The sequence below is a fragment of the Polypterus senegalus genome, chromosome 11 (genome assembly GCF_016835505.1).
Source record: "Polypterus senegalus isolate Bchr_013 chromosome 11, ASM1683550v1, whole genome shotgun sequence".
Taxonomy (NCBI): Eukaryota; Metazoa; Chordata; class Cladistia; order Polypteriformes; family Polypteridae; genus Polypterus; species Polypterus senegalus.
This window is the reverse complement of record NC_053164.1, coordinates 73,500,100-73,523,871: the sequence shown is the minus strand read 5'-3', so window position 1 is coordinate 73,523,871 and position 23,772 is coordinate 73,500,100. Positions and strand designations below refer to the sequence as shown.

At 36.0% G+C, this 23,772-nt stretch overlaps 1 protein-coding gene across 2 annotated transcripts in view; it reads left to right on the top strand.

The window, feature by feature from the left end:
• The window catches only part of LOC120539194 (zinc finger protein ubi-d4), an 85,119-nt gene that overhangs the window by 22,322 nt on the left and 39,025 nt on the right, over window positions 1-23,772 (top strand). The window contains exons 4-6 of one of the 2 annotated variants that reach the window (XM_039769043.1): window positions 3,135-3,304; window positions 8,478-8,570; window positions 13,990-14,074. In XM_039769043.1, the coding sequence (XP_039624977.1) occupies window positions 3,135-3,304; window positions 8,478-8,570; window positions 13,990-14,074 (348 nt within the window). Of the gene's footprint in view, window positions 1-3,134; window positions 3,359-8,477; window positions 8,571-13,989; window positions 14,075-23,772 lie in introns of both variants that reach the window. The other variant, XM_039769042.1, reaches the window with a different exon arrangement.

Genomic DNA, 23,772 nt, shown 5'->3' with positions numbered 1-23,772 from the left:
TTTAATCTGGGGCTTGTTCACAGTTTGGGTCTCTCTATGATTAAAAGAGAGCCCCTTTCCTGTCTGCACCCCTTTAGATGTACTTATTAAACGGATCGCGGTCTTCAGGACCGAATTGCTCCGAGAGACCGCACCATCCAGCTGCTCCAGTTCGATCAGTCCTTCCCCTGACCACTCGGTCAACGTTCTGCACTCTTTTGTAGGGCACGCAGTGACTTGGCACCCGCTACTTATCAATCGCAGGCCCGGATCACACTGCATCCCTGTATGCTGTATGGTACCGGCATTACCTACATGTACCGCCAAATCATATAATACGGGAGACTCCCGGCCTAATCACTGCAGGTATTCATTCACTTTCCTTATTGGTGCTTCGGCCGTCTCTCCCAGGTCTCCTCCGATCTTCTTAATCGCCATCAGCATCTGTAAAATACCTCTTACGGGCTAGATCAATTTCTCAAGTTACAGCATTTCAAAACAATTAATTAATCTGGCCGGAGGTAGACTTACTTCCTTGTTCGCTTTACCATCCAAATGGGAGCCAATGAACACGGCCGCTGTCGGCACATGCTTGGACAGGCTTCGCGGAGGCTTCTGGGGTTTGGAGTTCTCTTGGGAGGACCGGGCCGCCATCTTTGGCTGACTGCGATCCGCCTGTATCAATTTGTCTGCGGATTGATCAGCCATTTCCCGACCCTCCTTACTTTTCTGTGGGGTGAGCGGTGCTTCGCTCGCCTCCCCCTTCGGAAAGTCCAAGTCCGTCTCTTTGCAGACAAAGGCGCAAACAGCGGGATGCGGGCCTTCTCCTTCCCAGAACACACCGGGATCGATCACGTGTCCCTTGCCGGCCGCCACCATGTGGAAGTCCTCTTTAGTGCTCGTCGGCTTGAACAGGAGCGTGCCATTGTCTTCAGGGAAAGTCTTCTTCCTCCCGCGAAGCCTCCAGGTGATCTTCTCCAAGGTACATGGATGGGACAAAGTGAGTTATTTTAAACGGATTATTGATTTGAATTCCCGGCATGTACCTCAGAGCGATAGTCTGTCCCCGGAGACTTCTCCCGACTTGTGTAGCCGCTCTGTAGCACCTCCCGAGCGTCGGCCATTACAAGCGTGGCTCTCCCGCTGGCAATGTCGCTCTGTTTGCCCTTCTTTCCCATATTGGACTTGGTGAAGGTGGGTTCCAGCGCTGTTGTTGCGTGTCTGAATGATGTCTTCTTGGGGTTCTCTGCCTACAAAAAATTTATTTAACAGGTCCTTTGCCAAATAGACAGCCAGAGAATCCTGATGGCTACGCCACTGTGACAGATAGTGGGCGCTCTCGTCCTTTTGAACCCTCAGACTTGACTCCAGACACCAGATAAAAGTCCATATGTTGACTTTATTAATACACAACAGTGTACAAAGCACCCTCCTCTCCACAATATTCATAAACTATAATCAGTAACTACAATAATACACTCCACCACTCCCAGACGCGTTGCCACCCTTCCACCCAGCTCAGCTCGACGTCTGGGGCTTTCCCTCAATCCTTTATAGTGCCTGACCTGGAAGTGTTTCCAATCCCCCAGTCCATGTGATCTCCTATCACGTCCGGGTCAGATAAAAAGTCGTCGTCTTCACCCCGGAAGTACATCACTTCTGTTGTCGCTTTGCCTATGACGCACTTCCGGATTATAGGGCACATGTACCTCTCTGGGCTTCCCTGCAGCGTCCTCTGTTGGCCCCTGGGCTATCCAGCAGGGCTATAGGGGAAAACTCCATAGTCCATGATTCCCTGCTGGTATCCATAGATTCACACCTGGTGGCGTGGATCGTGGACTGTCTTGCAAACAGACCTCAGTATGTGCGTCTCGGGAACTGCAGGTCTGACATTGTGGTCAGCAACACAGGAGCGCCATAGGGGACTGTACTTTCTCCGTTCCTGTTCAGCCTATATACAGCAGACTTCCAATACGATTCGGAGTCCTGCCACGTGCAAAAGTTCGCTGACGACACTATTGTGGGCTGCATCAGGAGTGGGTAGGAGGAGGAGTATAGGAAGCTAATCGAAGACTTTGTTAAATGGTGTGACTCAAACCACTTACACCTGAACACCAGCAAAACCTAGGAATGGGTGGTGGAATTTAGGATGCCCAGGCCCCTCATGGACCCCGTGATCATCAGAGGAGACTATGCAGAGGGTACAGACCTATAAATACCTGGGAGTGCAGCTGGATGATGAATTGGACTGGACTGCCAATACCGGTGCTCTGTGTAAGAAAGGTCAGAGCCAATTGTACTTCCTTAGAAGGTTGGTGTCCTTCAACATCTGCAGTAAGATGCTGCAAATGTTCTACCAGACGGTTGTGGCGAGTCCCCTCTTCTACGCGGTGGTGTGCTGGGGAGGCAGCATAAAGAAGGACGCCTCACACCTGGACAAACTTGTGAGGAAGGCAGGCTCTATTGTAGGAATGAAGCTGGACAGTTTAACATCTGTGGTAGAGCGACTGCATCCACTGAACCGTGTCATCTCCAGGCAGAGGAGCAGCTTCAGCGACAGACTGCTGTAACTGTCCTCCACTGACAGACTGAGGAAATCGTTCCTATCCCACACTATGAGACTCTTCAGTTCCACCCGGGGGGAGTAAACACTAACATTATTCAAAGTTATTGTCTGGTTTTACCTGCATTTTTATTACTCTTTAATTGAATATTGTTTTTTGTATCCGTATGCTGCTGCTGGATTATGTGAATTTCCCCTTGGAAATAATAAAGTATCTATCTATCTAGGAGAGCTCCATCTGGCGGCCTGAGGGTATTGGCCGGAATGACAAGCATGCCATAGACCACAATATATACATGTGTGATCCATTTTCTTAACCTAGTTGTCCAGGGCAGGGTTGCTGGAAGCTGGAGTCAATCCCAGCAAGCATACATTATTGCAATTTATTTTCCTTTTAAATTGTTTTAAGAATGTCCAGGGTTTTGACCAGTTGAACTTGACTTAAGAAGAAATTACTTGTATTGAGTTGGAGAGGGAAAAAAAATAACCAGTTGAAATTTGTTTTGGCAGAAATTACTTGTATTAGGTTGGAGTAGGGAAAAAAAAACTATGCATGTAGATGCTAATATTTTTTTTTTTCTTATTATTATAGATCTGGAGCTGGCTTTGAAGAAAGATTCCCTAGTGCCCCCAGATGGCAGCAGTCTGGAAGCACTGTTGAAGACAGAGTCACTAGAGAAGCGAAGTTTATCAGATGCCCGATCCATTGATGAAGACCACAGCCTGTCTGAGTTCCCTAGTGCCAACTCGCGCACCAGGAAGGTACTGCAGCCCAAAGAGGCTCTGCAGCCCTATGTGGCTCGTGGGAACTTCATGGTAAAAAATAAAATAAAAATAAAAAATAAATCTACCTGTTTTTAGATGAGCCTTCCCCAAAAATCGTGGATATAATTCAATAATCCCTTCCCCATCTTCATTATGGCATAGATAATTTAGTGTACGGCTACAAATGATTTTTTTCCATTGGTTATTTGGCGGCATGTAGCAATATTTATATGCAAGCAAAGGATTTTGATTTGTTTATATTCTAGATTGTTGTTGCTCTTTCCTTTGGATTAGTTAAGATAAAGTATCTGTCATTGGGCTGTGTTAAAATACTTTAGTGTATTTTTTTTTATCTGCTCTTCACAAGAGTTTTACTTAAAAGGAAACCATTAACTATAATAAAAGTACAATATACAAAGCTGACATTCATTAAATTTTTTTTTTTGCTTATTTCAATATTTATGTATATCTAAAACACAAAGTAGTGGTGTTTGGCTTGCATTGTGGGAAATCCTCATCCTACCAGAGAATGGCATTGTTGCAATGATTGTGATGGCTGTTAAGTAAAAAAATGTTCGACACAGTTAATTTAGTTTTGCACGTTGCACAAAAGCACTTTTTTTTTTTTTTGTTTTCTCTCCAGCCTCCTTGTTCTATCTTCTTGCGCACAAGAGTGGCCATAAACTTGTTCAGGGAAAACATTTGTGTTTGATAATCTTGCATGCAAACAACACACATTTTGGACAGAAACCTTTTATGACTGTGGTGTTGGTTGTCAGCCTGTCAGTTGTACTTGTGTACTAAGTATACAAGTTAAATGAGAGAGGGGACTTTTCAGGTCATTAAACTAACCTTTTGGTACTTTCCTTAATTTCCATGGTGGCCTTTAAGTAATTAATCGTTTAGCTATAGGAATCCTGTTGTATAAACTTTATAATTGGCATTGAAGTTTTATTGTTTATCTATCCTGTCTGTCTGTCAATTTATCACTCTCTCTCCCATGACTGACGGACAACGCACAGACCAAACCACTGGACCTAAAGGGCTGAAATTTTGACAGTGCATTCCTATAATGATATGGATAACCGCTAAGAGAGGATTTTTTTGAAATTCCATCCCTAAGGGGGTGAATTGGGACACTCCAGTACGTTTGTGTGGAAAATCGTATTCTCTGTGAACGACATAGCGCACATGCGTGGAATGAGGAAGGGGATGTTTCTGTTTTTGCCTGACGGTAAAGTGAGCGACAGCCGCGCATTCCTTTAATATTCAATGACCTCCCCTTTGACTTTAAGAGACCGCAATTTCCCCTCAAAGTATGCTTCGTCATGACGATAAATAAGTCTCAGGGCCAAACTTTGAAATACGCTGGCGTAGATTTAAGGGAAGATTGTTTCTCCCACGGTCAGTTTTACGTAGCTTGCTCATGCGCAAGTTCACCCATGAGCCTGGTAATATTAGTGCCGCCCAATAAAGAAACAAAAAATATTGTTTATAAGGAGATCCTCTAAAAAGCAATTAAATATTTACACTCCCACGGCGTCGGAGGTTTCACACGAAGAAAGTTACGGGCAAGAACTATAACTTCCGAAAAAAAAATATACTAAAACAGAGCCCCGCACGGACGAAGTCGCGGGTAAAAGCTAGTATAAAATATGGGTTTCTCTCAAAATATTGGATTATTTTGTAAGGATTTTCTAATTTAAGTAGCATTGTAACACATTCATTTATAATTCTGCTTCATAACTCCATAAGTAAGATTTTGCTCTCTGAATTCAGTCATTGCTATACTCTTGGAGTATTTTGTTTTTGTCCTGGACGTGGTTGTCCACATACTTCCCTAAGATGTGCTTTTTAATTGCTACCCCAATTGAATGCATGGGAGTGGGTTTGTGTTTTTCATTATGAGGATTTTTCCAGGGTTGGACCTTTGGTTGCACCTGGTGCTGAGATTGTATAAGGCTGTAAGGTATTTACAAAAGCTTAATCTTTTTTTAAAATCCTTTTAATAAGTTAACTAGCTTTGCTGAATCCAAATGTGCTAATGCAGTTTGACTCCAGCTAATTCTGTAGGTTTGTCTATTCATGATGATGTTTATGTTAGAGAGAATGTTCATTGCCTATAAAAGTCACCCCAAAACAATTTCTATCAATGCATTTTGTCTCGTCTGTACACACGTTTCCTGTTACCTTACCTACCTAGGCCAGTCCAGGTTAATGTTTTACACATGACTGAATGAAATAATGATTTGTGAGTAAAGATTGTTTCACATGAAGAACTTAAGAGTTGACAAATAAATAATAAAAATTTTCATATTTCATTTGGTTTCTATTTTACCAAAATAATTTGGTTAAAAATGTTTTTATGGTCAGAATCAACACTCACAGCTTTTATATTGTTTCACCACAAAGTTTTAACAGTCTGTGCCTGTATATGATGATTGTATGGCAGCTGGAACAAACACAATAAAACCATTTAGAACTGCATGAAACATGCCACTTTAAACTCCTGAAACTGGAACACAATATGATTTCATTTTAAATATTGGAATTATTCGCTTGTTTAGATTGCTTATGGTCAAAGTGTACTGACTATTTTACCTTTCAGCATGGAATTAACTTTTACTTTTTAACCTAATGTAACATGATGTGATTACGTTAGTGCTAGTTTTAGATATGTTATTTTTAAAATTAAAATAAAAATAATAATAATTAAAAGCCTAAAGCAGTTTCACTAAAAACTGTAGTTTATCGTTTTTAACACTCAAAATAATAACATTGGAAATATTACATTCAAAATAAATAATAACCGAACGATTTAAAAAAAAAAATCAAAAATCTAATTTAATTTTTAAATTAATAACAGATTTCAGTGCTCATTTTTCAAATGGAAACCTTTATGGATTTCTAGTTTCTGAGTAATATGAAATGCTTTCTGTCAGTAATTTTTTGATATATGAAAAAAATATACTATTCAATTTCCTAGGTTTATCAAAGTAACCAGTATTTATTGGGAATACAGTACACTCACACCTTGCCAGTTAACCTGTGTAATTATGGTGGTTTTGCCAAATCAGAAAAAGACCTTCAACGTTGGTACCCAAGACATTTTGTTCAAAATTTTGAATTAATTAATAATCAAGCAGTTTTTGGTTGACTTCATACATATAGTAAATATGTTGTTAAACTGAAAATAATAAAACATTAAAAATGTAAGCTTATTATTATATTTTAAAGTATTACTGATTAGATCCTGCCATGTTTTGAAAAAAGTCTAATAATAAGTAAGCTTATTATTATAAGCAAATATTATTTGATTTTTTCATCCACACATTCTATCCAACCATTTTTTTTTTCATTGTCTGGAAATTCCTTAAGTTTGAAACTTGCATAGCATATTGCTGCAGAAATGCCGTTACTGCAAGGACAATTTTGAATTTCTGCATTTTAACTGATTCAATGTTATAATAGGCCCTTTTCAGTGTAGGGCACCTAGTGTTTTGCACATCTATGCCAAAAATTCCTTTAAATCTATCAAAGATTTTTTTTATTTTTTTTTTAAAGGATTTGTCAATATTACAAAAATTAAAAGAAAATGTTCCTTCTTGGAGAACGATTTGGGGAACGCATCTAGCCAGATCTCTCTTTTAGAGTTCTTCAGATATATGCTTTGATCTGTCCAGAGTGTCTCTTTTGGTTGTTTAGTCTGTATGGAAATACACATCCTTTTGCATTTGCAAGCTGTTTTTTGTGCGTGTGCCTGCTGTGGTGCAAAAAAATATAATTTTAAGGAAAATGCTTAGGAGATCCCTGGTTAATTACCACTGATATTGATTTTCCAGTTTTGAACAATCCTTTATCCATAGTGGTGTTCTACATTTTTTATTGAGGAGAAAGAGCATAAGTTTATAATTTACCCACTTTTTCAAATAGACAGCATGTTGTCTTCCAGGTGCCTTGTTTTTTGATTCTTAAAAAATGATGTTTAGATGTTGTAAAACACATTTTATTTAGCATTATTAAAGGGGACTAATTTGTGGAACAACAGACTGATTATTGAGGACAATCCTGAAGTGGGATTCTGGACAGAGAAAGCACACTCGTGTTTTGGGGAAGTCCAAAGGTAAACTTATGTTAAAAGAAACCGTTTTTAAAATAGAAATTCACTTTACGCTATCTAATGAAAAGTATTTTACAGAGCAAACAAATGTATCCATATCCAAATGTCATCCTGAGTGCTCCTAAAATATTTTATTCAATACAAGCATTCTAGCACTGAGTAACTTGCCTAGCTAATTAAATCTTTAATACTTAGTTTATAAATTTAATATGTTTAAAATTAAGATGGTAGATATTTTAATATTTCAATAAAATAAGTAATCTTGCTTACTTTATATTTACCATGCAGTTTGCTAACCATTTTATTATGTATAAATGTGGGCTGATAAGAAAACATTTGTGCAGGTTGATAGAACATGGAAAAAACTGCAGTGCTTTAATAAAAAAAACAACAGGCAGTTTTACAAAAGTTAGAAATTAGAATTAATGTGACTAGAAGCTGGAATTCCATCAGGTAGCGATTTGTTGGAATTTCTGTTTGGAACAATTCTGCAGTTTCAGAAGGAAAGCACTGTTAATGGCAGCTTACAAGTAAAAATTGACTTGGAAGAAGGAGCAAACATAATTGTGTATGCAAAAGTTAAAAAGAATCTATCAAAACTTAATATTTCTTAACGCAAGTTGCTTTCTATCATCAAGATAGGAAAGTTCCTGAGAATTGTCAGATTAATTAAAATATATTGTAAGTTTCAGTACTTTATATAGCATAGAAATGGCATGATTTTTATTGTTAAATGGTTAATTATTGCCGGTATTTCACATTGTAGTCTGTACCATCTTTAATTTTATTCTTTTAGTGGTGTCCAGTGTGCCTCTCGATGAAGTAATTTAATACAATAAAAATGGAAATGCTAAAGGAGTATATAATAAATAATAATGTATTACTTAAAGATAGTTGGATATCATTTGTTTGTGGCTCTGTCTCAAAATACTTTCTCATGGATGCATACTTCATTGAAGTGTGTATTGCCCAATCTTTGGGTACAGTTCTTACTCTTGGCCGTTTTTAGGGGTGTGATAATTGTTGTTTTTAATATATTGGTTAATACAGAGAATCCTGGAGCCTGATGACTTCCTTGATGACCTGGACGATGAAGACTATGAAGAAGATACTCCTAAGCGACGTGGAAAAGGAAAGGGGAAGGTACATTGTCACATTTTGAAATCAGTCTGTTTTGTTTATAGAAATAGTTACATATTTTTGAATTTGGTACTATGTTTTTTGATTTATTTTGACCATACATGTTTAAATGAAGTGGGCTTTTTAATATTTATTTATTATTTTATATTTTCTTTTTTGCTGAACAGTTTAAAATGTACAGTTTAAACTAGCAGTTCTCAGGTTTTGTTTTTAAAGACCTCTCAGGTTGTAGATGTTGTAATCTGTAATTCCTTGTCTATGAGGTTTTAATATTCATTAGTCTTTTTCGTTTTCTTTTATGTGAGTTTGCTGTATCTGGATCCAGATACACGCAGTTAGCAGTGGTATAAATGCAAATTAATTGTAAAGTGTAGCAGTTACTTTGGTGTCACATCCACATGTGTGCTCAATGCTAAGCAATGGACAAAAAAAGAACATTTTACGATGCATATGAACATATTCTTAACAATGAATTAGGAAAACAAATTCATCCGTTTTTTGTGCAATGTTATAAAGTTATCAAGTTATTCTGGGAATCTCCAGATTGACATAATAAACACAGAATCTCAGAAGTACCATATGAATGTACTTCGAGGTCCACTTAAAAGTGGGCAATGCTTTGAACAGAGTCCTGCAGAAACCTTCATCCCCACTATGTTTGTGAACAACTCATTTAAAATAAGATAAAAGAAAAGGATAGTTTCTTATTTTATCCTGTTGCTTGTTTTCTTCCACTTCCTGTTTTTTTTTTTTCCAATGTTTATTTATTAAGCATGTTTATATCAAGTTAAAATTCAAGAACTGAATCATTAGTCTTTACAGAAAGTGGATAACCGCTGGATGAGGTGGGACACTGAAAGATCAGTAATAGAATTGAAAACTTTTGACAAGCTCTTTAACATAGCTTTTAGTACAAAGTCACATTAACCTTCTTCTAGAGTACTTTTGTATTTGTGAATCATTTTGAATTTGTATGGTTGATTTTTCTGTTTTTGTAAATGTAGCCAGTTCTTGGATCACTGCAGTGCAATGATGAGTACTTTTGTAGAGTAAATTCTGTTTTCTGTATTTTAGATTTTTTTTTTTTAAGAATTTGCTTGATAAATTAGGTAACCTCCTGTTCAGTTTGTGAATTAAACCCTTTGACAAAACACACATTCCTTGAGAGGTTTAGAAGGTATTGGTTTGTTAAAAGATATTTCACATATATACAGGAGCATCTCAATCAATTAGAATATCATCAAAAGGTTAATATCAATTCAGATTTAGATTAATTACACACAGAACAATATATTTCAGTGATAATTTTCATTTTGTTGATTTATGGCATACAGGTAATGATAACTCAAAATTCAGTATTTCAGAAAATTAGAATATTACATAAGACCAATAAAGAAAACTATTTTCAATACAGAAATGTTGGCCTACTGAAAAGTATGTCTATGTATGCACTCAATACTTGGTCGGGCTCCTTTTGCATGAATTTACTGCATCAATGTGGCGTGGCATGAAGGCGATCAGCCTGTGGCACTGCTGAGGTGTTATGGAAGCTCAGGATGCTTTGATAGCGGTCTTCAACTCGTCTGCATTGTTGGGTCTGGTGTGTCTCATCTTCCTCTTGACAATATGGGGTTTAGGTTAGGTGAGTTTGCTGGCCAATCAAGCACAGTGATACCATGGTCATTAAACAGGTATTGGCACTTTCCAGCTTGTCAGCAGAGGGAAGCATGAAGTGCTCAAAAAATTTCCTGGTAGACCGCTGCACTGACTTTGGACTTGATAAAACACAGTGGACCAACACCAGCAGATGACATGGCTCCCCAAAGTATCACCGACTATGGAAACTTCACACCAAACCTCAAGCAACTTCTCTGCACTCTTCCTCTAGACTCCGGGACCTTGATTTCCAAATGCAATGCAAAATTTACTTTCATCTGAAAAGAGGACTTTGGACCACTGAACAACAGTCCAGTCTGTTTTCTCCTTAGCCAAGGTAAGACGCTTCTGACATTTGTCTCTGGTTCAGGAGTGGCTTGACACAAGGAATGCGACAGTTGTAGCCAATGTCCTGGATACGTCTGTGTGTGGTGGCTCTTGAAGCACTGACTCCAGCTGCTATCCACTCCTTGTGTATCTCCTCTAAATTCTTGAATGCACTGTGCTTCACAATCCTCTCAAGGCTGCGATTATCCCTGATGCTTGTGCACCTTTTTCTGCCACATTTTTTCCTTCCACTCAACTTTGCATTAATATGCTTGGATAGAGCACTCTGTGAACAGCTGGCTTCTTTAGCAATGACATTTTGTGCCATAATCTCCTTGTTAAGGGTGTCCGTGTCTTTTGGACAACTGTTAAGTAGGTAGTCTTCCCCATGATTGTGTGGACTACTGAACCAGACTGAGAGACCATTTTTAAGACTCGGGACATCTTTGCAGGTTTTTTGGGTTAATTAGCTGAGTGGAGTGTGACATCATGAGTCTACAATATTGAACTTTTTCACAATATTCTCATTTTCCGAGATACTGAATTTTGGGTTCACATTAGCTATAATCGGCAAAATGAAAAGAGAAAAACGCTTGAAATATATCACTGTGTGTGTAATGAATCTATACGTTTCACTTTTTGAATTGCATTACTTAAATAAATTAACTTTTGATGATATACTAACTCCTTGAGATGCACCAGTGTGTGTGTGTGTGCGTGTATGTATATACACACACACACACACACACACACACAGTGCTGTGTAAAAGTTTGGGCACCCACCTGAGGTTGCATGATGATTTTCTCTGTCCTCATAGCAGAAGATCACAGCAATATGCCATTTTTTTTACTAAAGAAATGTAGACAAGGGGATGTTTATCAGACGAATATTCTCAGTGTAGCATTATTGAGTTGTATGAAATAAAATGTAACAAATGGAATGTTCAAAAATTGGGCACCCTTTTAATTGCATTCATTTGAAGACCTGTAGTCATTTAATGCTGACAGGCTGCAGAACAAAATTGCTTTGTTTGGTTCATTACACCTTACCCTATAAAGACAGGTGCAACCAGTCATTAAAAAGGTTATTTAACATAGGTAATTGCTAGGGAGTGGCAACATGGGGACCTCTGAAGAACTCTCTACTGACCTAAAAACTACGATAATTCATCATCAGGAATTAAGAGAAGGGTACAAGAAATCATGAAAAAGGTTTGGACTGTCTCCACAGTCAGAAATGTAGTTAGGAAATGGAAGGCTACAGGAACAGACCCTGCGAAGGAAAGATGTGGTAGGCCAAGAAAAATATCTGAAAGGCACAGCCGAAGGATGGTTAGAATGGTCACAGACAAACCACAGACCACCTCCAGAGAGCTGCAAGAACATCTGGCTGCTGATGGTGTCATTGTACATTGTTCCACTGTCCAGTGCATTTTGCACTGGGAACAGCTCAGTGGAAGGGTGATGCTTAAAAAGCCTTTTCTGAGTACTCATCACAAGAAGAGTTGCATGAGACAAGCCAGAAACATTTTGAATAAAAATATTATGAATAGATGAGACTAAGGTAGTTGTTTGGTCACAACCAGAGGCGCTGTGCATGGTGAAAAAAAAATAGACAGCATTTTAGGAGAAGAACTTGCTACCTACTGTAAAATTTGGTGGAGGGCCCATCATGTTATGGGGCTGTGGCTAACACAGATACTGGAAACCTTGTTAAAGTTGATGGCTGCATGAATTCCTCCCACTATCCGCATATTCTTGACAAGAATGTTCAAGGGTCCGTCACAAAGTTGAAGTTACACCGGTTTTGGATGTTTCAGCACGACAATGATCCAAAGCACCATTCAAAATCCTCCAAAGAATTCATGCAGAGGCACAAGTACAGTGTTCTAGAATGGCCATCCCAGTCCCCAGTCTGAAAATGTATGGATTGATTTGAAGCAGGCTGTCCACGCTTGGTAGCCCTCAAACCTGACTGAACTGGAGGCATTTTGTGTGGAAGAATGGTTCAAAATACCACCAGCCAAAATTCAGGGACTTGTCAGTGGCTATAGGGGGTGTGTAGAGGCTGTTATTTCAGCAAAAGGAGGCTCTACTGAATACTTGATGGGATTATTCCTTTGGGATGGCCACATTTATGCACCTGCCTATTTTTGTTTAAATGCACATTAAATTGGTTCTGTTGGTCCACTAAAATATTTCACTACTGAAATCTTGCTGTTTCCATAAGGTATAAAATATGTTAAAATGAAGTTGCTGCCTCAAAAGCTTAGCAAGTTATAAATTGATACAGTGATTTTTAACAGGGGTGCTCAAACCTTTACATAGCACTATGTATGGGGGGGGCAGCACCACCTTTTGCACAGTTGTATTCATCTTTGTGAATGGGGTAAATAACATGAACATGTAGTTACCTGATCTTTTAGTCTATGAGCCAAAATACATCTAATGCAACATATCAATTAATTAGGGGTATGTAACCTAGGTCTGTGATAACCAGAGGATAGCTTTGCTAAAGTAAAATCTAACAAGGGACAGGTTGAGTCTGACAATTGCCTGCGAGTGTAATTCTGCATTGATATTCATGAAAAAAGACAAATTTTATATAAATACAATTTATAATATATATGAACTTGAAACACAGTATAGAGAGAGAATTCAAGATGTGAATGTTTATTTATTTTTTCTTTCTTTGATTAAAACCGTGTGTGTTGCTTTTTTTCCCACATGCAACAAACATTTGACAGACCCCCATGGCATTTTATCTTTCAATCTTTTACTTGGTGTGCAGTATTATTTTTAATAGCAGTGTAGCGGTAGTGATACCTATTTGACAGTAACCTTGAAGCACATTAACATTATTTTTTGTATAGCGCTCCGAGTGCAGGCTCAGTGTGTAGTAACAGGTTCACAGGTAGAGTACAATTAGAGACTTTACTAATTACATGATGCATACATTTAAATGTACAAATTAGTTTATCATACAGTAAAACCAGCAATTTCAAACTAATTAGCATAAGTGGAACCAGGTAATATATATTCCTTAATATTATCGCTGTTCAGTTACCAGCTGAAAATGGAGTTCAGGAATAGGAAAATAAACCTCTGTATGATCCACAATTTATAAAGTATGGCTAAAAGGCATCAGAATTTGGCAGTTTGAAAATACTAATTTCTTAAGAGCCTTTTTTGTGTTGTGGTTTTAAAATTTGTAATAAAATGGCATTGTTTTCAAGGAAAAAAAAGAAGATAAGTTTATTATTAGTAAGTAAAATTTCATAGTCAATATAGTTTTTCTTTCAAACTTTTTTCATTAAATAGTTATTATTTACACCATATCATTAGATTAACATACCATATGTAACAGCAATGTCATTTTAATGTCTATGTTATAATCCTAAAGTTTCCAAATGTATAAATGTACTGCATTAACTTTTAGGGCAGAGGTGTTGCCAGTGCCAAGAAGAAGCTTGATGCTGCAGCAGCAGCCTTGGAAGATCGAGACAAGCCTTATGCATGTGACAGTGAGTATGTCAGAGTGGGTGGTATAAGTAAAATCTCTTCAATACATTTAAAAAAAAAATTAATAATGCATTGTTTTTGAAAATACCTTTTATGGCTGGTTATTATCCCGTAATACGCAAATGTTTTGATATATTTTTTTTAAAACATCTTTAAAAATTTTAAAACTGCAGCTGCCTTAGCCACCTCCTAAATAAACATAGTTTTGTTGTTTGAGCCCATTTTGAGAAGGTTGAAGTCCTCATATTTTGTCAAGTTATTTTTTTATTAGAATAGATATGTAGTCTAAACCCTTTACATATAATGTTAGTTTTATTTTGCTGTGATCAAGTCTTCTGTTTTGGTCTTGACAAAGAGTGCTTGAATATATTAGTGAAAAGGTTTATAAAGAAACTTGGCTGCTAGCTGAGCTACTTTTGCAAGCATCAGTCAATCTTTAGGATGAATTATGTAGTTCTTTGGAGTTTGGAAAATTAATAATGTATTTTTCTAAAGAGCTTTTCTATTCCAGTTGTTTTTCAGTTTTAAAATTCTGCATACCTGTTTTCCTTTTTAAATTACTTGGTGAAAACCTTTCATAATTTAAACTTAGCTGATCATATCCTTAGGAATTATTTTTTCACATTTGTTTTCTAATACTTACAAACCTTATAACTCTGGTTTAAGCTACATAGTCTGATCCATGTGAAATGCTACTGGTAGCTTTTGTTCTGAATAGGATCATAGTGTAAACGCTTCTGATTTGGGTCAGATGTCCTACTTTTGAGATAATACAGATTAGGATTAGTCTGATGATATGCCATCATCTACTGATAAGACTTAATTGCTGTTTCTCTTGTCTGTTTTGGTTAAGATACCAGGCAATATTCACCTTGGAGAACTGATGTTAATATTATCAAAATTGTGCAAGGAGTGAGTGACCATATTCAAAGGATTTGGCATAATCATTCATTAAGAAATCTGGCATTTATTGGATTGTATGCTATCAGGAATCCCTGCAATATGTAATTTACACCATCTGGTGCAAAAGTTCATTACCACCTCAGATAATTGGTGTGCTTACACTGCACTTTATTAACCTATGGTTCTCTACTAGCATGGTGTGCATTTAGAGCCTTTCCGCTTTTGTTAGGATTAATGTTAATCATATTATAGTGTTAATATAACTTTTATATAATAGAATTTTCTCTGGATTACTATTCCTTGTAAGAAGTATTAGTTGTATGTATTTGGCAGAGAAAACATTTTGTCCAGTTGCTTTTCCTTTTATCCCAGCAGCTTTTCAGTTATTAATATTGTTCTTTACTTAGAAATAGGTGATTTTAGTTTTCAGTAAGATTATGAATGATCTATGCGTCATTTTCCCCAGTATCTGTGGATCTTCTTCAAAAACTGAAGAAAAATTTCCTAATACAGACAGAATGATACAGTATGCTATAATGTTTTTTACTCCTTTGTATTGGAGACCAGCAAAAATGTTTTTTGAGACATTTATTAAAATAAGATATAACAATATAAAAGAAAAATAAGAAAAAATACTTTTTGGTTTTAGCATATTTGTCTCATTAAAAATTTAATTTTTATGTAAAGATTTTCTTAATGATTTATCATTTAAAAATAGGAATGTTCTGATCAATTGAGAAAGACTCGGTGATCATTAAAATGGCTGATCACAAAAAGAAATTTCTGCCCCTGCTTTTCTAAGCTTTATGGTAATTTAGTTGTAGTGCTCCGTTACTCAGGGTACTGTATTATAGTAGTTGAGCCATTGGCTATTTTTTTTTTTCTTTTGCAGCAGGCCTCCTGCAGTGTAAACAAAGAGCAGTGAGTAGACTTTGATTTATCAGTGAATGAAAGAAGATTGGTATATTACACTTTACGTTAAAGAAAGTGGAGTATTAAACTGAAAAAGTAATCTGAAGTCGTCCTGTGCAACTAGACAAATAGCAAGAAAAACTACTTTAAGGAATTCAGACCTTTTGTTTTGTCCTATAAATTAAATATGGTTTGGAGTTTGGAGAGCGTTCTTGTTTAAAATACAGCAGCTTATGCTTTTAAATGGAAAAGGAAAAGACACAAAGACAAATTTGAAACTGCTGTTTAGTAAACAAGAGGCTTTGTTTTTTTTTTTGTAAGATTTGTACTGTGTTTATTATTTGCTGCGGTGCGGCATACAGTATACGTTTTGGTAAGAAACAAGTACTACATAATTAAGATAATCCATATTTTATAATTACACCACAAGAACTACAGATGTCTAGTTGATACACTGAAAATACACCCCTGTGTAAATAATAGTAAGTGTGTGTGTATTTGTATATACTGTATATGTATTATATATTTTTTTTTTGTTAAATGGTGAAAACTATGGTTTCTAATTAAGCCTTCCCTATTTAAAAATGTAGCAAGAAAGCAAAAATCACTTATTCATCTTTAATTATCTGTTTTCTTAATACATTTAAAATATAAAATTTCTGTTCGTTGTTAGGGTTTAACAAACAGTTCTGAAGAATGTTGTAATGCTTTTATTTCAAACGATTCTCCTTTGGTAAAAATGTTTTCAAAAGAGGGAATGTACATTTACGTGCTTATCAAGGAATATATTGTATAGTGTAGAATTTTCCTTATTATTGTCTGATGCCAGTTGGCAGCCAATTCATTTTAAGTGCACACTAAGTAATCAGCCTCAGAATGACAACTTTTTTTTTTTTTTTACATTTTAATTCAAGATGCATTCTCCAAGTAAGCAAAAATGTTTCATATAAAGTGATATGGTGGCATATAAAATAGCACAGCAGCTTTCGCAATTTCAAAGACCTTAGTTTAACTTCTAGCTGTCTTTCTGTATATGTTTTCTCATTAACCAGTTATAGGCCTTTTATTGGAAGAGTTTTCCAATCTCCTCCCTTGCTCTATCTATTCACTTGCAGTTTAATTTGGTGTGAACTTGAAGGTTTTTCCAGTGGTGGACTGGTATTTCTGTACTCGGGTCTTCCAGAATAACCTCTGGTTTGCCACATACTTGTTATGAAAGAAGCCTGTTCCTTAAATGAAAACATGGATGAATATTAATGTACTGATAGCCCTTGTTACAAGTGTCATCTTAGATGTTTTGAATAAATGGATGAATACTGCATGAATTAATATGGGTATTTTTGTGTTGCCATGCAGCACCCATGGAGGCCAAATGGTTCCAAGGCTAGTGATCTGCAGTCCTACTTTATTTTTAAAATGATCATTTGCTTCTTTTTTTTCTCTGTTTTTTTTAAGATTGACTTTGTTGACTGTGTTTGGCAAGCTAAACTCTAACTGAATGCTCACATTTACATGGACTATGCCAATTATTGTATTTTTCTACTTGTTGTTTTAGTAGATTTTAATTTATAGACCACGATATTGATTGATTTTGTGAATGTCAGGTTTAATTTAATAGATAAATATTCTATTTTCTGTAAAGAAGAGTGATATGGTGCGAAGGGCACTGCATTTGGGGGTTTAAGGGGAACCCCCTTTCACCTTATTGCTTCATTCGTGAGTTTACAGTGGGGGGGCGGAGGCATTATTGCTTCAGTGTGGTTTGTAACGCATTGCCCTAGAGAGATGGCTATAAAGAATGATGCAGAATAAAGTGCGAGGCTCCATCTTCACCAATAACTTTTCAAAGTTCAAACTACTTATAGATGTGTAGGACTGTGCCAGTGCTTGTGGTTGTGGGAAAGCACCTCTTGACACACACACACAAACACACACACACCTCTTTTCTGGAATCATTCTTCAATGCAATGAGGGTGCAACATTCACTGTCAAATGATATTATAAAGTACTAATATTCCAAAAATAACGATGGCATCAACTGAGAGGAGATGTTTTTAATTAGAATGTAGTTAAAACTGTAAACACTTATCAGAAGGCTTAATTTTAGCTAGATTTGTTTTACTACTCAGTGTGGGTCACATTTCATAATATTGTATAATTGTAATGTGCCTTATACAGTGTCATTTGTATCTGTTGTAAGTTTATTGTTGTACATGCATTTTATTAACTACATATAAAAGTTATTTTACAACTGTATTGGCTTTGATTAATTATTATATTCAGCTGTGCATATATTTTGGTGGTTTTAGTCATGTCTAATAATGTCTCCATAGTAAATTGACTGCAGAGTTTGCTTAGTCTTTAAGTACATCATAAGTTTCTTATTAGCCTGAAGTTGGCTACTGTGCAGTGGGTGTATGCATGAATGTGTCTTGTGACAAACCAAGTAGGTTTGGTTCCTGCACTGCACCTGATAGTACCGACTTTTTAAAAACTTATAATTGGATAAAGTTTCTAAATGAACAGAAGGATTAATTCTCAAAAGAGAATAGTAATGAGTTGTTTTGGTCATAAGAATGAAAGTTATTTTTCACATTTAATACTTAAATTTATCATTCCTCCTGATTTGATCCACCATGGTCACAGGTGTGTAGGTGACTTAAAGTAGTGCTATTGTAAAAATATTCAGACACTTGGCCAGTTCTTTAATTTTACAAACTAATCCTACACTGAAATTCTGTAACAGTTTATTTCAAATCAGTGAATCTCAAAAGTAATGTTGTTTTAAATATACCACTGTTTTATGTTGGGAGGGAATTAAGCAAAAACCTGCTTCTTTTAGTATACAATACTCACACTTTCACATATTGTGCAGATTTAAAATTTAAGTGTACAGTTTCCTATTTAAAAAATTGACAATTGGTAAAAGATTTTAATATCTTTTCAGGCCCCAAGAATGTACTATAACAAGATATACTGTACTGTATGTACTATATATACAAGATAATACCAATAAATCTAAACATACTTTAACTGTGTTTCTGTATCTTGAAAAGCTTTAAATAGACTAATAAACAGAGTATCATACGCATGACATCTTGCACAGAGGTACTTGACTAAACAAATAATTAATAACAGCATTATTTTATTGTTACAATTTTAAATATATATGACATGACAAAAATATGTGTTCATCAGTCTATCCATTTGATAACCTGCTAATTCACTCACAGCAGCATTAGATTTAGAGTGATCAGTAAATCTAAAAGGTAAAAATTTGGGAAAGAGAAGAAAAACTTGTGTACCCAAACAAAAAACACACACAAGACCACTCCATACGGGTAGAGTTGGAACCTGTATTCAAACCTAGGGCTATAGAAATGTAATGCAGCAGCCAAAGTAGCCCTCCAGAATAAACTTTGGACTTCTGCCGTTAACCTTAATTTGAGCTTCAGCTTAAGCATTTGTAGCTTCCCAGTCATTCTTTAAGAATTTGAAACTATCTTTAATTGGCACATCCTTTATTTGCTAAAGAAGATACTACTTTTTGAATGAGCAATATTTGGTTGCCAGCTGCAATCCCAGTTTATTCTGTCTTTTCCTGACCAACATAACCCTCGAGGCAGCTCAGATCTCTCCTCTTCATTGTTCTAGATTTTTTTCTTTTAGTTTGGGATTTCCCAGTGCATTATTGGTCAGTAATAGTGGTCTACTAGTAGTGACCCACTATACCAGATAAAAATTTTCTTCTGTATGGATTTTTAGTAAACCATTTTAATATTATGCTAAAAAATAATGAAAAAACTTAGGAATACTGTTAAACATGCAAGCGAAAAAAAATTGTGAGTTTGTGTCAGTGAACTGTGTGTAATAAATGAGCATAACCCTTTAAGAGTGTTACTAAAAGTGCTTTGCAGTTCAGCCCAACTGCTGCCTTGGTAGTAGCTCATTTGAGGTGTTAAGTGATGGAGAGGAACAAATACACAAATAATGGTAACACTTTCAGAATGTTGTCTTCAGAAGCAGGTTTATTGTTAATTTAACATATATACTGTATGCCTGTAGTACCTGTGATCAGTGAGAACATTTGATTATGAATTAAGCCAAACAATCAAACTTAAACGAAGGGCTGATAAATATGCCACTTTTGACTTTATATTGCTAATGGGCATTACATATGTAAGTTTAACAATAAATATAAAATATTTTGGCTCTTTAAGCAAGTTAAGCATTTAAGAGTCTTTACAGTTATTGTAAATTGAAATTAAATCCTTGGTAATATGAAATATGTATTGAAAATGAGCTGCACAGTGAACTCAAGCATTTTGTTGTAATATTCTCAATATTTATTTGTACTATTTATGGTATTGTACAGAACTACCACATCTTAAATCTAACCTAATTTCATCTTTAAGATTCGGTTACTCACACTGTTTCTTTTTAATTGAATATCACAATTACAAACACTCATTGAAATATTCTTATTTTTCTCTTGTAATGTACATTACTGAAGAAACTGTCGGTATACCCAATTGTACATATATACCTAAAGCATAGGTTTGGTATTTTTCAAATTAATGCTCAAATCATTTTAATCGCTTTCAGAAGAAATGACAAATACAACACAAATAAAACAAGCTGTAGGAAACTGTGTTCCGGGGGTGGAAAGTTGCCATAGAGGGAGAGGGGCAGTAAAGTGAAGAACACAAGGGGAGTTCTTTTAAAATGGTAGAATCTCAAAGAATGTTTTTCTCTTTTCAAATTAACACGGATACACTGTTTTACAATATGCGTGCAAAAAAATCTGAAAATGTGGGTTGGTATTTGAGAACATTCTTAGCCTGTTGTTGGAAGTATTTAAGTTTTAAGTCCTTTTTCTTATTTTTTTTTTTTTTATATGTTCAACTTTTTATACTGCAAGGACAGGCATGGTATTTTTAAAAATGTTTTGAAAGCAATACTTAAGGACCCAAATGCCTGTAGCAAATAATATATGCCATGACTTAGACTTGAAAAATACCAAACTTATACTTTTAAAAAATAAATTTGTTTTCTCTTAGGTAGCATTATACCAACCCATTTAGACTGCCATGCCTGGCTTTAATATTCTTAAATTTTGACATTGCTATAGATCTGTATGATCCAGTTCAGATTAAGATCTACTATACTGTCCAGTCTGGATCAGATTTGTTTTTAAGAGAATGTGCACCTAACGAATTTGTATAAAACCAAGGGAGTTCTGGAAAGCACCTTGTTCTCAAACATCTCTACTGTTTCAAAGGTACTATATTAAGGAGATTCTTTATCAGTATAAACTAATTTATTCATTTACACTTTATAATTCAATTTCAACTATTGGTAACATAGAATTCTGAAAGTACTTCAGGGTCATTGTGATCTGGAACCTTTCCAGCATTTGAATTTGACATGTTTACTCTGAAGAAGAAGAAAATCCAGATCCGATATTGTTGGTAGCTTTTAATATGAACTGGATCATATGCATAGCATTTCATTGTCTCAGACAGCATTGATGTTGTTACCTATCATGACCTTCAGATTCTCAGTTTACTTTTTTTTTTTTTTGTTTTTTTGTGGAAAAAAAAATCACCTAGCTTGTCTTGCTGCAGTATGAACACATCCTGTAAAGAAACATTGTTTTTTGGGAATGGACTGATGAAGCATTTTAAATCTGATATTTCTATATTACCTTTTCACTCGCCTCCATTCCTGTCACAACTGATTGTTTGTTTCCTTCTTTAGGTTGTTTCCTGTGAGCCTGTTATAATTGAGCACTTGGAACCAAAAGACTGAGTAGACATTAGAGCTAGAAAATGTTTCTTTAGCCCTATTGGATGACCGCTGCTTTCTACCCTCCAGGGAGAGGGCAGGACGAGCATTCAGATTTCAAAAGGGGGCACCTTGAAGCAGGAGTATCAGGTGTGCAAACTGCCCTCTATTATGTGTATATTAAAACTAACAGGAAGTCAGATACAGTATCTGCCCCAACCCCTCTAAAATTTAATGTGCAATTTGAAGTCATCCTGCTGTCATTGCCTCAGAATTTTGCATTATAAGGTTATATCAGATTTGCGTTAATCGGTTAATATTGTATATGGACCAAGATATATATATATGTCTTTTTTTTTTTTTTTTTTTGATCACTAAATATTGAAGTAAATGTGCAAGAGATTGCATGCTTGGCCACAGAATGGGAGCAGATTGGGGTATAGTATAAGTGTAGCTTATGTTATTTGGTGGAATTTAATGTAGTAGCATCTGATTCGGATCCAGTATAGTGTAAACCCATTTATTACAAATAACAATAAACCTATACAAATTACATTGTTAGGTAGTCTCTTCCTTTTTAAGCCTAAAGAGTGTAAATCTGAGAATTCCCTTAGTCTGTATTTTCTCTCTTTCCTTTTTCTTTTTTCAGATAGTTACAATCGCATGTCTCAAACTTCCGAACAAGGTATCTTTCAGTGTTATGTTTGCTCATTTTGCCTTTGTCAGCTACCAGTGACTTTCAAACCATCTTCAATCCATCCTTGATAGGTTGCTTCAGAAACATATGAAACGTCTTCCTTAGCTGTTATTATTGAAACGGTTTTGCTTTTATTGCTAGCTTTGTAAGTGTTCAGTAAAATCCATCCATCCATTATCCAACCCGCTATATCCTAACTACAGGGTCACGGGGATCTGCTGTTTCCAGCTAGGCAGGAAACAAACCACGGGCAGGGCCACCGCAGGGCGCACACACACACACACACACCAAGCACAATTTAGAATCGCCAATGCACCTAACCTGCATGTCTTTGGACTGTGGGAGGAAACTGGAGTCCATGCAGACACGGGGAGAACATGCAGACTCCATGCAGGGAGGACCCGGGAAGTGAACCCAGGTCTCCTAACTTCGAGGCAGCAGCGCTACCCACTGCACCACCGTGCCGCCCGTGTTCAGTAACATACTCTAAAATATTATGAAGGTATTGGTGCAGTATGATTACAATGTTGTATACTTATTTTGAACACTTGGTTAAGAAATAAAATTTTATCTCGGGGATCACGGCATACACTTGTCTAGTGGTGTGCAAGCTTCAGTTATTCGTCTTTATGTGTATTTATAATACATGGCACTGAAAGCATAGAGATTTAGTAATTGCTAAATTAATGCACTGTCTTTCTGTACACAAGGCAGAAATCATGCTATGATTGGAACATATTGAGTTCTGAGTTAAAATAATTTTTCTTACCTAGGAAAGTTGAGATATATACATAAAACAGTATTTTCACATAGTTTATTACCATTTTGTAATTGCATTTCTTTGACTTTTTTCTTTTTAATATTTTACAGTGACTCACTAAGTTATGAGTGTATACACAGGTGTGACATGTAATTTTTCCCTCTTTGTGATTAGTGCAATTGTGGACTGGAGTAAGTGGATTTGGAAATTAATGGGTACACTTTTCCACATTATGAATAATTTCATAGTCTACTTATACGTACTGTAAAATAGCAAATTAGACAATTTTCAAGCAGGTTATGTCCATATGCGTGTCTCTGTATATCTATGTACATACAGTACACAGTGTATACAGTATTGTGTGTGTGTGTATGTATACAGTACACCCCCAAAATTCGCAGGGGTTACGTTCCTAGAGCACCTGCGAATTGTGAGAAACCACAAATTTTGGATGTTGTTAAAAAAAAAAAAATGCGTATTTTTATAGTTTAAACCCTAAATATGCCCCCAAAACACTTTAATTTCAAACTCGGCTTAATATATTACCTAAAAAAAGAATGTAATGGTAAACCTGTATACTGTACTGCTATGTCTCCTCGCAGTGCTAGAATGTAAAATACCAATGTTACCGCTATATGTAC